Source organism: Vipera ursinii, assembly GCF_947247035.1.
Source record: "Vipera ursinii genome assembly, chromosome: 2".
NCBI lineage: Eukaryota > Metazoa > Chordata > Lepidosauria > Squamata > Viperidae > Vipera > Vipera ursinii.
Window position 1 is genome coordinate 11,994,260 of NC_139513.1, and position 12,890 is coordinate 12,007,149.

General features: G+C 48.3%; 1 protein-coding gene across 2 annotated transcripts in view; it reads left to right on the forward strand.

The window, feature by feature from the left end:
* The window catches only part of LOC310636505 (uncharacterized protein), a 12,550-nt gene extending 1,808 nt beyond the window's left edge, over window positions 1-10,742 (forward strand). The window contains exons 2-4 of one of the 2 annotated variants that reach the window (XM_083356419.1): window positions 4,674-5,596; window positions 6,654-6,771; window positions 9,236-10,742. In XM_083356419.1, the coding sequence (XP_083212545.1) occupies window positions 4,892-5,596; window positions 6,654-6,771; window positions 9,236-10,206 (1,794 nt within the window). In that variant the 5' untranslated portion in view covers window positions 4,674-4,891 and the 3' untranslated portion in view covers window positions 10,207-10,742. Of the gene's footprint in view, window positions 1-4,560; window positions 5,597-6,653; window positions 6,772-9,235 lie in introns of those variants that run through there. The other variant, XM_083356420.1, reaches the window with a different exon arrangement.
* The last annotated feature ends 2,148 nt before the right edge of the window (window positions 10,743-12,890 follow it).

A 12,890-nucleotide genomic window follows, 5' to 3' on the forward strand; every position in this document is an offset into this window, starting at 1 on the left:
TGCAAACCTCTCCCTTTCCCCTCAGCATGGCTGGCTGAGGAATTCTGGGAGTTGAAGTCCACGAGTCATAAAGCGGCCTAGAGCAGGGGTAGGCCACCTTGGCTCTTTTATGACTCGTGGACTTCAACTCCCAGAATTCCTGAGCCAGCTTGGCTCAGCTTGCAAACCTCTCCCTTTCCCCTCAGCATGGCTGGCTCAGGAATTCTGGGAGTTGAAGTCCATGAGTCATAAAAGAGCCGAGGTTGCCTACCCCTGCCTTAGATAATCCGGACCCAAGCCAAATAGGACGAGATGCTTTCTCCTTTTCTGTGCAGGTAGTCCTCGGCTTACAACCGCTCGTTTAGCGACCAAAGTTTCAGTGTCACTGGGAAAAAAAGTGGCTGATGACCGTTTTTCACGCTTAATGACCGTTGCAGCATTTCCACCACCCTCCACCCCATAGTCACGTGTGCAAAATGTTCGGAGCCTGGCAACGTATTTATGACGGGTGGCAGTGTTTCCGGAGGTCGTGTGATCACGACCTTCTGACAGAGTCCATGGGAGAAGCTGGATTCCCTTAACGACTGTGTTTCACTTAGAACGACTGTGTTTCACTTAGCAACTGCAGTGACTCACTTAACGGTTGCGGCAGAAAAGGTCATTAGGCAGGGCCAAACTCACTTTAACAACTGTCTTGTTTAGCCACGGAAATTTTCAGCTCCATTCATCACTGGCATCCTTCAGTCTGGAGAGACTATGGCAGGGGTAGGCAGCCTCGGCTCTTTGATGACTCGTGGACTTCAACTCCCAGAATTCCTGAGCCAGCTTGGCTCAGCTTGCAAACCTCTCCCTTTCCCCTCAGCATGGCTGGCTCAGGAATTCTGGAAGTTGAAGTCCACGAGTCATAAAGCGGCCTAGGCCAGGGGTAGGCCACCTCGGCTCTTTTATGACTCGTGAACTTCAACTCCCAGAATTCCTGAGCCAGCATGGCTCAGCTTGCAAACCTCTCCCTTTCCCCTCAGCATGGCTGGCTCAGGAATTCTGGGAGCTGAAGTCCACGAGTCATAAAGCGGCCTAGAGCAGGGGTAGGCCACCTTGGCTCTTTTATGACTCGTGGACTTCAACTCCCAGAATTCCTGAGCCAGCATGGCTCAGCTTGCAAACCTCTCCCTTTCCCCTCAGCATGGCTGGCTGAGGAATTCTGGGAGTTGAAGTCCACGAGTCATAAAGCGGCCTAGAGCAGGGGTAGGCCACCTTGGCTCTTTTATGACTCGTGGACTTCAACTCCCAGAATTGCTGAGCCAGCGTGGCTCAGCTTGCAAACCTCTCCCTTTCCCCTCAGCATGGCTGGCTCAGGAATTCTGGGAGTTGAAGTCCACGAGTCATAAAAGAGCCGAGGTTGCCTACTCCTGAACTATGGTATCGTGCTCTGGAAAGCAGCATCTGCTGTGGCTAAAAAGGCCAATTTGAGAGTGGCAGTCACTTCCACATTGAGGGTAGATACAATCTGTCCCCTGTCCAGCCCCAGATTTCGCTGGTTCCGGGATTTCCTCTTTGCCTCAGCCGCCACGGAAATTTTCAGCTCCATTGTGGTTCTAAATGGAGGACTGCTTGTATTTTTCCTCCTGGAGCCTTCAATAATGCAAGGATGACCAACTAATTGGCAGGGGGTTTTTTCTTCCCATTTAGAACATAGAATAGAACATAGAATAACGGAAGGGACCTGGGAGGTCATCTAGTCCAACCCCCTGCTTGAGCAGGAGATCTTATACCATTCCAGACAAATGGCTGTCCGGTCTCTTCTTGATTGTGGTGGAGCACCCGTAACTTCTGAAGGCAAACCGTTCCACTGATTGATTGTGCTCACCGTCAGGAAGTTTCTTCTTAATTCCAGCTTGCTTCTCTCCTTGCTTAGTTTCCATCCATTGCTTCTTGTCCAGCCTTCTGGTGCTTTGGAAAATAGTTTTACCCCTTGGTCTTTGTGACAGCCCCTCAAATATTGCTATCGTGTCACCCTAAGTTCTTCTTTTCACCAGACTAAAAAGGTAAAGGTAAAGGTTCCCCCGCACATGTGTGCTAGTCGTTTCCGACTCTAGGGGCCGGTGCTCATCTCTGTTTCAAAGCCGAAGAGCCAGCGCTTGTCCGAGGACGTCTCCGTGGTCATGTGGCCAGCATGACTAGACGCCAAAGGCGCACGGAACGCTGTTACCTTCCCACTGTAGTGGTCCCTATTTTTCTACTTGCATTTTTACGTGCTTTCGAACTGCTAGGATGGCAGAAGCTGGGACGAGTAACAGGCGCTCACTCTGTTACGCGGCACTCGGGATTCAACCCGCCAAACTGCCGACCATCTGATCGTCAAGCTCAGCATCCTAACCCACTATTCCAACAACCCTTCTTTATATGTTCTAGCCTCCAGCCCCCTAATCACCGTTGTTGCTCTTCTCTGCACCCTTTTCAGAATCTCAACATCTTTTTTATAATACGGTGACCAAAACTGGATGCAGTATTCCAAGTGTGGCCTTACTAAGGCTTTGTAAAGCGGTACTAATATTTCATGTGATCTTGATTCTGTAGCCTCTATTAATGCTGCTGAATGAATAAAAAAAAGTCACCCAGGGGCTCTATGTAAAGCTATTTCCTTAGTGGCTATGAAAACCCAGCATAGAAGCCTGCAGTTATTAAATATGGAACGATTTATTTCTTTTATTAGGAGGGTTAATGGAAACACACAGAATGGCGACTTCTCGAAGTACAGTCAGAAAGATTAAGGACATAATATGGGCATGTGTGTGTTGATCGGCCTATAGAGAGAGAATTAAACACCAATATCTGAATATTACAGGAAGTCCTCAATTTATGATGACAATTGAGACTAGAATTTTTGTTGCTCAGCAAGATGGTTATTGAGGGAGTTGTTCCTGATTTTATGACCTTTTTTGTCACAGTTGTTAAGTCAATTGTTAAGGTTCTTAAGTGAATCATTCAGTTGTAAAACAGATCCAGTTTCCCATTGAATTTGCTTGTCAGAAGCTAGATGGGAAGATAGCAAATGGCGATCACACATCCTTGGGAGGCTGCATACATATCCTTAATATTAATATCCGTTGTTGTTGTTAGTTGCGAAGTCGTGTCCGACCCATCGCGACCCCGTGGACAACGTTCCTCCTGGCCAGGGGTAAGCAACCTTGGCTCTTTTATGCCTCGTGGACTTCAACTCCCAGAATTCCTGAGCCAGCCATGCTGAGGGGAAAGGGAGAGGTTTTCATGCTGAGCCATGCTGGCTCAGGAATTCTGGGAGTTGAAGTCCACGAGTCATAAAAGAGCCACGGTTGCCTACACCTGCTCCAGGCCTTCCTGTCCTCTACCATCTTCTGGAGTCCCTTTAAGCTCATGCCTACTGCTTCAGTGACTCCATCCAGCCACCTCATTCTCTGTCGTCCCCTTCTTCTCTTGCCCTCAACCTTTCCCAGCATTAGGCTCTTCTCCAGTGAGTCCTTCCTTCTCATTAGGTGGCCAAAGTATTTGAGTTTTAGCTTCAGGATCTGGCCTTCTAAAGAGCAGTCAGGGATGATCTCCTGTAGGACTGACCGGTTTGATCGCCTTGCAGTCCAAGGGACTCGCAGGAGTCTTCTCCAGCACCAGAGTTCAAAGGCCTCAATTCTTTGGCGCTCAGCCTTTCTTATGGTCCAACTTTCACTGCCATACATTGCAACTGGGAAGATCATAGCCTTGACTATACGCACTTTTGTTGACAGGGTGATGTCTCTGATTTTTAGTGTGCTGTCTAGATTTGCCATGGCTTTCGTCCTCAGGAGCAAGCGTCTTTTAATTTCTTGGCTGAAGTCCCCGTCTGCGGTGATCTTGGAGCCCAGGAAAATAAAATCTCTCACTACCTCCATTTCTTCCATTTGCTAATTAAATGGGTCTAAAAAATACAGCAGCCCTTAACTTTACACCCATTTCTTTAGTGATTGTTAGAATGGCACAGAAATAAGTGACTTATTTAGTGTCAATCTGGTGAACTCTCAAGCTTCCTCTTTCCGCTATGTATTCAAGGTGGACAGTGATTAATATTTATATGTATTTATATGTAAGGGGGTAGGTATATACATATATGTATGTATATAGCATGTTTATATGTATGTTATGCATGTGTACAATTTTGAGAGCAGGCAACAGAACTTCATTTTTAATGCGTGCCAGTGTGCCCACAGTAAAACAAAATAACTTATCTATCTATCTGACTTATGACCGGTTTTTACACTTAACGGCCGTTTCAGCATCGCCATGGTCACATGATCAAAATTTGGTATTTAGGAGAGTCGCACTTTCCTGGGGTCATGTGATCACCATTTTTAACCTTCCCAAGCCAGCCAACTTCCAACAAGCAAAGTCAATGGGGGAAGCCAGATTCGTTTAATGACCGATTTACTTAACAACTGCAGTGATTTGCTCAACAACTGTTGCAAGAAAGGTCGTAAAATGGGACAGAACTCACTTAGCAACAGCCTCACTTAGCGACAGAAATTCTGGGCTCAGTTTTGGTCGTAAGTCGAGGACTACCCATTGTTAAAGTCAGGGGTGCCCTGATGTCTATTTTATGCCAACGTCCATCCCCCCCCCCGGGTAAACTTCACAGCCCATGTTTCTCCAAGAGATGACTTTTTAATCTTTGTGTGTTTCTTTTATAGTGCTTTGTGCTTTCCGGGAGAATATTGAGCACCCCAGATCTGGAGCAAAGGGCTTTTTTCCCCAGAAAAAAAAAAAAAAAATCCTGAGGTGTTTTTAAAAACCCAGAGACTTGTATTTCGCAGTCATGTGACAAGAGTCCTCAAAGCCACCGTTGCGAGTTTCTTCGCCGTCTGCCACCCTGGATAGAAGCGAATCTTATCTGCCGTTGATCCCAACGATGAAAATGGAGGCCTCGGGATCTCCGGCAGACCTGAAGCCAGCATTAGACCTGGATGGGCCAAGGGAAAGCGTGGCCCCGGTGGGCTCCGACCACCAGGATCTGAGGTGGAGAACTCTTCCACGCATTAAGCAGGAGCCGGAAGACGGTTGTCTCTCGTCCCTGCACTGGGAGGCCCAGTGGCAGGAGTTCCTGGGCGGCATGCAGTCCCCGTGCCCAGGATGGGGGTCCAGACCGCTGCCAGTCGCTGCCCCGTGGGGGGACACCAAGGCACCCATGGCCCCTCTGGAATTGGCGGGCACCAGCAGCCAGCGGCCCTCGGGAGGGGCGTTTTTCCAACATGGGCTGCCAGGTTTTGTGGGAACGACGCAGCTGGCTGACCAGGAAAGGTGGGAAGTTAAGGAGGAGGTGGAGAACCAGGAGCCCCCCTGCCAGCGCTTCAGGCAGTTCCTCTACCAAGAAGCGGAGGGCCCCCGAGAGCTTTGCAGTCATCTCCGGGAGCTTTGCCACCAATGGCTGAAGCCGGAGAGATACTCCAAGGAGCAGATCCTGGAGCTGGTGACCCTGGAGCAGTTCCTGGCCGTCCTGCCCCGGGCCATGGAGTGTTGGGTTCGGGAGTGCCACCCCCACACGTGTGCCCAGGCCGTGGCCCTGGCGGAGGACTTCCTGGTGAGGCACCCAGAGGAGGGGAGGCAGGAGCAGAAGGTGAGAGCCTGAAATCCTCTTTAGGACCTCAGGTGGGCCACCAGCCTTCCAGATCCTTCCAGAAGCTGTCCTTTAATTTGCCCCATATGGCCCAGAGGGACGGGCTTTTGGGTGCCATGATGGGTATTACTAGGGCAGGGGTAGGCAACCCTGGCTCTTTGATGACTCATGGACTTCAACTCCCAGAATTCCTGAGCCAGCATGGCTCACCTTGGAAACCTCTCCCTTTCCCCTCAGCGTGGCTGGCTCAGGAATTCTGGGAGTTGAAGTCCACGAGTCATGAAGCGGCCTAAGCCAGGGGTAGGCCACCTTGTCTCTTTGATGACTCGTGGACTTCAACTCCCAGAATTCCTGAGCCAGCATGGCTCAGCTTGGAAACCCCTCTTTCCCCTCAGCATGGCTGGCTGAGGAATTCTGGGAGTTGAAGTCCATGAGTCATCAAAGAGCCAGGGTTGCCTACCCCTGTGTAACTAGGGCAATTTTGGCCATCTTTGAGAGCTGCCACTATCCTGAAGGGACCCAGCTGAAGGCAACATGGAATTTTGAAATTTTACAATTTGTTGTTTTATCGTTTTGAAACTCTTCATCTTAAATTAATTCTAGTTTTAATGTTAATTGTATTGATGACATTGAACACTGCCCAGAAACCTTCTCTGAGGCAGATGGGCTGTTAAGAAATAGAAGAAAGAAAGAGAGAGAGAGAGAGAGAGAGAGAGAGAGAAAGAGAAAGAGAGAGAGAGAGAGAGAGAAAGAAAGAAAGAGAAAGAAAGAAAGAAAGAAAGAAAGAAAGAAAGAAAGAAAGAAAGAAAGAAAAAGAAAGAAGGGAGGGAGGGAGGGAGGGAGGGAGGGAGGGAGGAGGAAGAAAGGAAGATGAAAGAAAGAAAAAGAAAGAAAAGGAAGGAAGGAAAAAGGAAGGAGAGGGAGAGGGCGGAAAGGAAAGAAGGAAGGAAAGAGGGAAGGAAAGAAAGAAGGAAGGCATGTAGGTAGGTATCCTGGCTTTCCTAATCCTCCGATAGCTCTCCATCTTGAGCAATTCCAAATATTTGCTTATTTTTAGGGCCCAGGCATGTTTCACGTCGTGACCGTGAATTTTCCTGACTCTGATCAAGTATCACCTGAAAGGCTTCTTAGCAGGCCAGTGAAGCAGGAGGTCAACGAAGATGCACTTTCTCAAGGTAAGCAGTTCTTACTACCAATTAAATCAGTTTTTTCCTCAACCTTGTGCAACTTTAAGATGTCTGGACTTCAAGTCCCCAAATTATCCAGCCTGGCTGGATACCTGGCTGGGAAATTCCTGGACGTTGAGGTCCATTACCTCGTAAAGTTGCCAAGATTGAGAAACACTATTTTTTTTTATTTATTTTTTTAATCCCATTTATATCCCGCCCTTCTCCGAAGACTCAGGGCGGCTTACAATTTAAGCACAAACCAACGTGCTTAGCAATAGCCTTCATTCTATGTATATGCCTGCTTTTTTTATATAATTAGTTTTAACTTTTAATATGTATCAATTACTACGGGCATAGTTGTTTAATCACTTTTTAATTTTTGTATCCTGTTTTTTATTATGTATTGCCCTGTTCACCGCCCTGAGTCCTTCGGGAGAAGGGCGGTATACAAATTAAATTATTAAATTAAATTAAATTAAATTATTAGGGCTTTCGCCCTCCCTCCCAAGCGGCATTTTTACAAAGTCAGCTTATTGCCCCCAACAATCTGGGTCCTCATTTTACCTACCTCGGAAGGATGGAAGGCTGAGTCCACCTTGAGCCTGGTGGGATGCGAACCTGCACTAATTGCAGGCAGCTGGTGTTACTTAAGGAGGCATTAGCCCACTGCTCCACCAAGGCTCCAAATTTTCCTGTGGAGTTGATTGTTCTGGTCTGGGCAACCTTGTGGAGCTCACAGACTAGACTTGCTTAACAGTTATTGTTCATTTATTTTAAAAATGTACCGTTAACAGTAGAAAAGATTCTTCTGTTAACTTTTTTTCCCCCCATCTACAAATTTTCTTTCTCGCTAAATGCATTTGTCCGTTTCAATAAATTAAACAAAGCGAGGAAGATATTGTAAAAATATTGGCCAAAGGAGCGGTAACAGGACATCGGTCTGAAAAAAAAAAGTTACTGTAGTAGGTTGAAATAAGACTGAGGAAAAAAAGACCTTTTTTTTTTTTTGCAAAAAGCCAGAAATATAACCCCCACCTACTGATACTGGAAAACAGTAGCAAAAAACTGTAAGCAACGTTCTCCCAAAATTCAGCATTTTCCTCTCTTGTAGTTCTAGACAGTCAGAATCAGTGAATCGGAATAGAGCTGGAAGGGACCTTGGAGGTCTTCTAGTCCAACCCCTTGCTCAAGCAGAAGACCCTATACCAGGGGTAGGCCACCTTGGCTCTTTCATGACCCGTGGGCTTCAACTCCCAGAATTCCTCAGCTAGCACTGCTCAGCTTGGAAACCTCTCCCTTTCCCCTCAGCATGGCTGGCTTAGGAATTCTGGGAGTTGAAGTCCACGAGTCATAAAGCGGCCTAGGCCAGGGGTAGGCCACCTTGGCTCTTTCATGACCCGTGGACTTCAACTCCCAGAATTCCTCAGCTAGCACTGCTCAGCTTGGAAACCTTTTCATTTTTATTTTTATTTATTTTTAATTCCATTTATATCCCGCCCTTCTCCGAAGACTCAGGGCGGCTTACAAGCTTAGCAGTAGCCTTCATTCTGTGTATATGCCTGCTTGTTAGGGCTTTCACACACACTCCAAGCGGCATTATTACAAAGTCAGCTTAATTGCCCCCAACAATCTGGGTCCTCATTTTACCTACCTGGGAAGGATGGAAGGCTGAGTCAACCTTGAGCCTGGTGGGATGCGAACCTGCACTAATTGCAGGCAGCTGGTGTTACTTAAGGAGGCATTAGCCCACTGCTCCACCAAGGCTCTCTCCCTTTCCCCTCAGCATGGCTGGCTTAGGAATTCTGGGAGTTGAAGTCCATGAGTCATAAAGCAGCCTAGGCCAGGGGTAGGGAACCTTGGCTCTTTCATGACCCGTGGACTTCAACTCCCAGAATTCCTCAGCTAGCACTGCTCAGCTTGGAAACCTCTCCCTTTCCCCTCAGCATGGCTGGCTCAGGAATTCTGGGAGTTGAAGTCCACGAGTCATAAAAGAGCCAAGGTTGCCTACCCCTGCCCTATACCATTTCAGTCAAGTGGCTGTCCAGTCTCTTCTTAAAAGCCTCCAGTGATGAAGCACCCACAACTTCAGAAGGAAAGCTATTCCACTAGTTAATTGTCCTCACTGTCAGGAATTTTCTCCTTAGTTCCAGGTTGCTTCTGACCCTGATTAGTTTCCATCCGTTGTTTCTCGCCCTGCCTTCTGGTGCTTCGGAAAATAAATTCACACCCCACTCCTCTTTGTGGCAGCCCCTCAGATACTGGAATACCGCTACCATGTCACCGCTAGTCCTTCTTTTCTTTAGATTGGCCCTACCCAAATCCGGCAACCGGTCTTCATATGTTTTAGTCTCCAGGCCTTTGATCATCTTAGTTGCTCCTCTTTGCGCTTTTTCCCCCAAAGTTGAGTGTCCCGAGTTTGCACTCTTCCTTTGAGAACGAATTTTACCGTGTTTTCTCTTTCTTCCGGCAGACGATGGGCAGGCGGGTGAAATGAGAAAAGACGACGAGTGGAACCACGCCGTGGGAATGGAGCCCCACGGCTCGTTGTCCATGGAAAGGCGGGAAGGGACGGGTGGACTTGGAGAAGCGGGAGAAGCCCAGAAAAATCCTCAAGGCCCGCAGGAGAACGGCCCCAGGGGAACGGAGGGGAACGCGTCTGTAGCGAAACAGTCCCTGTGTTCAAACTGTGGGGGAACTTTTAATCCTATCTCCGGTCTGCTCGACCCAGAAGGGTTTCCCCTGGGTGCGAATCCCTACAAATGCTCCGTGTGCGAGAAGAGCTTCTGCCAGGTTGCCAAGCTCATCGCTCACGAGCGGCTGCACACCGGCGACTGGCCATACAAGTGCTCCTTCTGCGGCAAGAGCTTCAACCGCAGCTCCGACGTCTCCCGCCACGAGCGGATCCACACGGGGGAGAAGCCCTTCAAGTGCACCACCTGCGAGAAGTGCTTCAGCCAGCGGTCCAAGCTGATCGTCCACGAGCGGTTCCACACGGGCGTCAAGCCCCACACTTGCTCCTACTGCGGGAGGAGCTTCCACCAGAGGTCGGACCTGGTGAAACACGAGCGGATCCACACGGGAGAGAAGCCGTACAAGTGCTCCGATTGCGGAGGGAGCTTCCACCGGAGTTCGGATCTGGTGAAACACAAGTGGATCCACACCGGGGAGCGGCCGTACAAGTGTTCCACCTGTGAGAAGAGCTTCCGGCAGCGCTCGGCCCTCCTCTACCACGAGAGGACGCACACGGGGGAGAAGCCGTACGCCTGCACGGCCTGCGGGAAAGGCTTCAGTTGCAAAGCCCATCTGGTGCTTCACAAGAGGACGCACACGGGGGAGAAGCCCTACAAGTGCAACTACTGCGGGAAAAGCTTCACCACCAGTTCATACTTTGTGAAGCATCAGAGGATGCATTTAGGGCAAGAAACCCTGCCGGTTCTGTGAAAGGAACAAAAGCGCCCTGAAACGTTTCAGAGGCTTTCCCTTGACGTGGATCGAAAAAGAGAAGCCTGGCCTGTCGAAAGCTAGTCAGAAATAAGTCCCGACGGCTTAGTTTTCTCTTTGCGGGGATTTGTCAAAACAAGCGGCAAACTTCCCCGTCCTGTAGCTTCACTGGGGAAGAGTCTCGATCGGCCGCGGTTGCGAATCCTGAATTGTACAGTTGGGTTTGGGTGGATCGTGCTGGATCGTGTGGGAGTAAAAGAAGCTGAGCGAAGGGCCTGTAATGGCTTCAAAGATTGGGTAGCAGTTAGGAAAAGCCCGTGCAGTGGGGTTCTCGTATTGAGCTTGTAGACACCCGTGGGCCTATCGTCCCTCTATTCCTCCCGTATTCAATTAATATATTTTAATTAAAGCTGATAATAAGTGGGAAATAAGCCTTGGTGGAGCAGTGGGCTAATGCCTCCTTAAGTATCACCAGCTGCCTGCAATTAGTGCAGGTTCGAGTCCCACCAGGCTCAAGGTTGACTCAGCCTTCCATCCTTCCGAGGTAGGTAAAATGAGGACCCAGATTGTTGGGGGCAATTAAGCTGACTTTGTAATAATGCCTGCTTGGGGTGTGTGTGAAAGCCCTAATAAGCAGGCATATACATAGAATGAAGGCTACTGCTAAGTTTGTAAGCCGCCCTGAGTCTTCGGAGAAGGGCGGGATATAAATGGAATTTTTAAAAAAACGGACTTTGAGTCAGGCACTGGCCTAAGGCCCAAAGGGTCCTTCGCCTTTCTTGGGAAATAAAAATGATAGATGGCTGCTTGGTTGGAAATGGGTCCAGATAGCCAGAAAAGAACGCTGTGTTGGCCGAAGGGTTGTTGTTAATTGAGGAATGCTGGGTGGGCTGGGGTTGACCTGCCCCCATTGTAAAAGTCTGACTGTACACCCCCACCCACCCAACTCCGTCTAGTAAGGCTGCTAAAAGATCCTGAACTGTGGGTCTGACCTCCTGCAATACGGCAACTTCCCTAAGAAGAATTGTTCCAAATTATTTCTCAAGAGGTCCCAATTCTGAAAGTCTCTGTAAAAAGAACCCCAAAGGAGAATTTAGCCGAAACATTTCCCTTTTATACTCCGCTCTGTCCCCAGCCTCTCCTCCCGGACACAAGCAAGTTTTGAAAAAAAGGAAAATTCGGATTTTTTTTTCCACTTTGCTATTAAAAATACATACTTCCTCAAGGTGCATATATATACAGGAGCTCTCGACTCACGGTACTCAATTAGTGACGGTTTGAAGTTACAACGGCACTGAAAAAAACCTGACTTGTAACTACCACACGATTGTTGCGGCACCCTCGTGGTCACATGATCAGAATCCAGACGCTTGGCAACCAACTCAGATATTAATGACGGTTTGCAGAGTCCTGGCATCGTGTGATCCCATTTTGCAACTTTCTGAGGAGCTGGATTGACTGAACAACCGTGTTACTAATTTAACAATTGCAATAATTCACACAACTGTGGCACGAAAGGTGATAAAATGGGGCAAAGGTCACTTAACAAAAGGTCTCACTTAGCAACAGAGATTCTGGGCTGAATTGTGGTCGTACGTCAAGGACTTCCCGTCATTCGTTTACAGTACAGAACTGTTACACCAGCAACCTTGGCCTGCTTGAGGATGTCTGGACTTCAACTCCCAGAATCCCCTCGGCCGCCATGCTGGCTGGGGAATTCTGGGAGTTGAACTCCACACACGATCTAATGTTTGATTTGTTAATCAGTTGTTTCTAAAACCCTAGTGAGAGCACACCTGGAATACTACAGCCAATTTTGGTCACCGTGCTACAAAAAAGACATTGAGAGTTTGGAAAAAAATTCAGAGAAGAGCAACTAAGATGATCCAAGGCCTGGAGACTAAAAAACGTACGAAGAACGGCTGTGGGACTTTGGGTTTGGCCAGTCTAAAGAAAAGAAGAAATAGGGGAGACATGATAGCAGCGTTCCAGTATCTGAGGGGCTGCCACAAGGCAGAAGGGGCCAAGTTGTTCACCAAGGCACACAGAAGGCAGGACGAGAAACCATGGTTGGAAACTGATCAAGGAGAGAAGCCACCTGGAATTAAGGAGAAACTTCCTGATTGTGAGGACAATTAACCCGTGGAACAGCTTTGCCTCCAGAAATCGTGGGCACTCCCATCAGTGGAGATTTTTAAGAAGAGGCTAGATGGTCATTTGTCTGAGATGGTGTATAGGTTCTCTTGCTTAAACAGGGGGGCTGGACTAGAAGACCTCCGAGGTCCCTTCCAGTTCTTATTCCATTAAGAATATTAAGCGATCAAGCATTAGGCAGATCCGAGTTCCCCATTGACTTTGATCGCTGGGAACGTGGCAAATAGTGGCCACATGTCCCCGTTGTAGAAATATGCCGGTGCTAAGCACTCAAATTTTGCTCACGTGACCGTGGGGTCGTAAGTCGGGGACTGCCTGTACCTCTTTCATTTCCGATGACTAATAAAGAGGGGTGCATGGAGATGAGAAATAAGTGGCGCAGAGGGAAGGCGACTGCTAAGCTTGTAAGCCGCCCTGAGTCTTCGGAGAAGGGCGGGATATAAATGGAATTAAAATAAATAAATAAAATAAGGCTGGTGGAATTTCTTCTGCCTGTGAGCTGCTCAGAGGCCTCTGATTAGCTTACATCT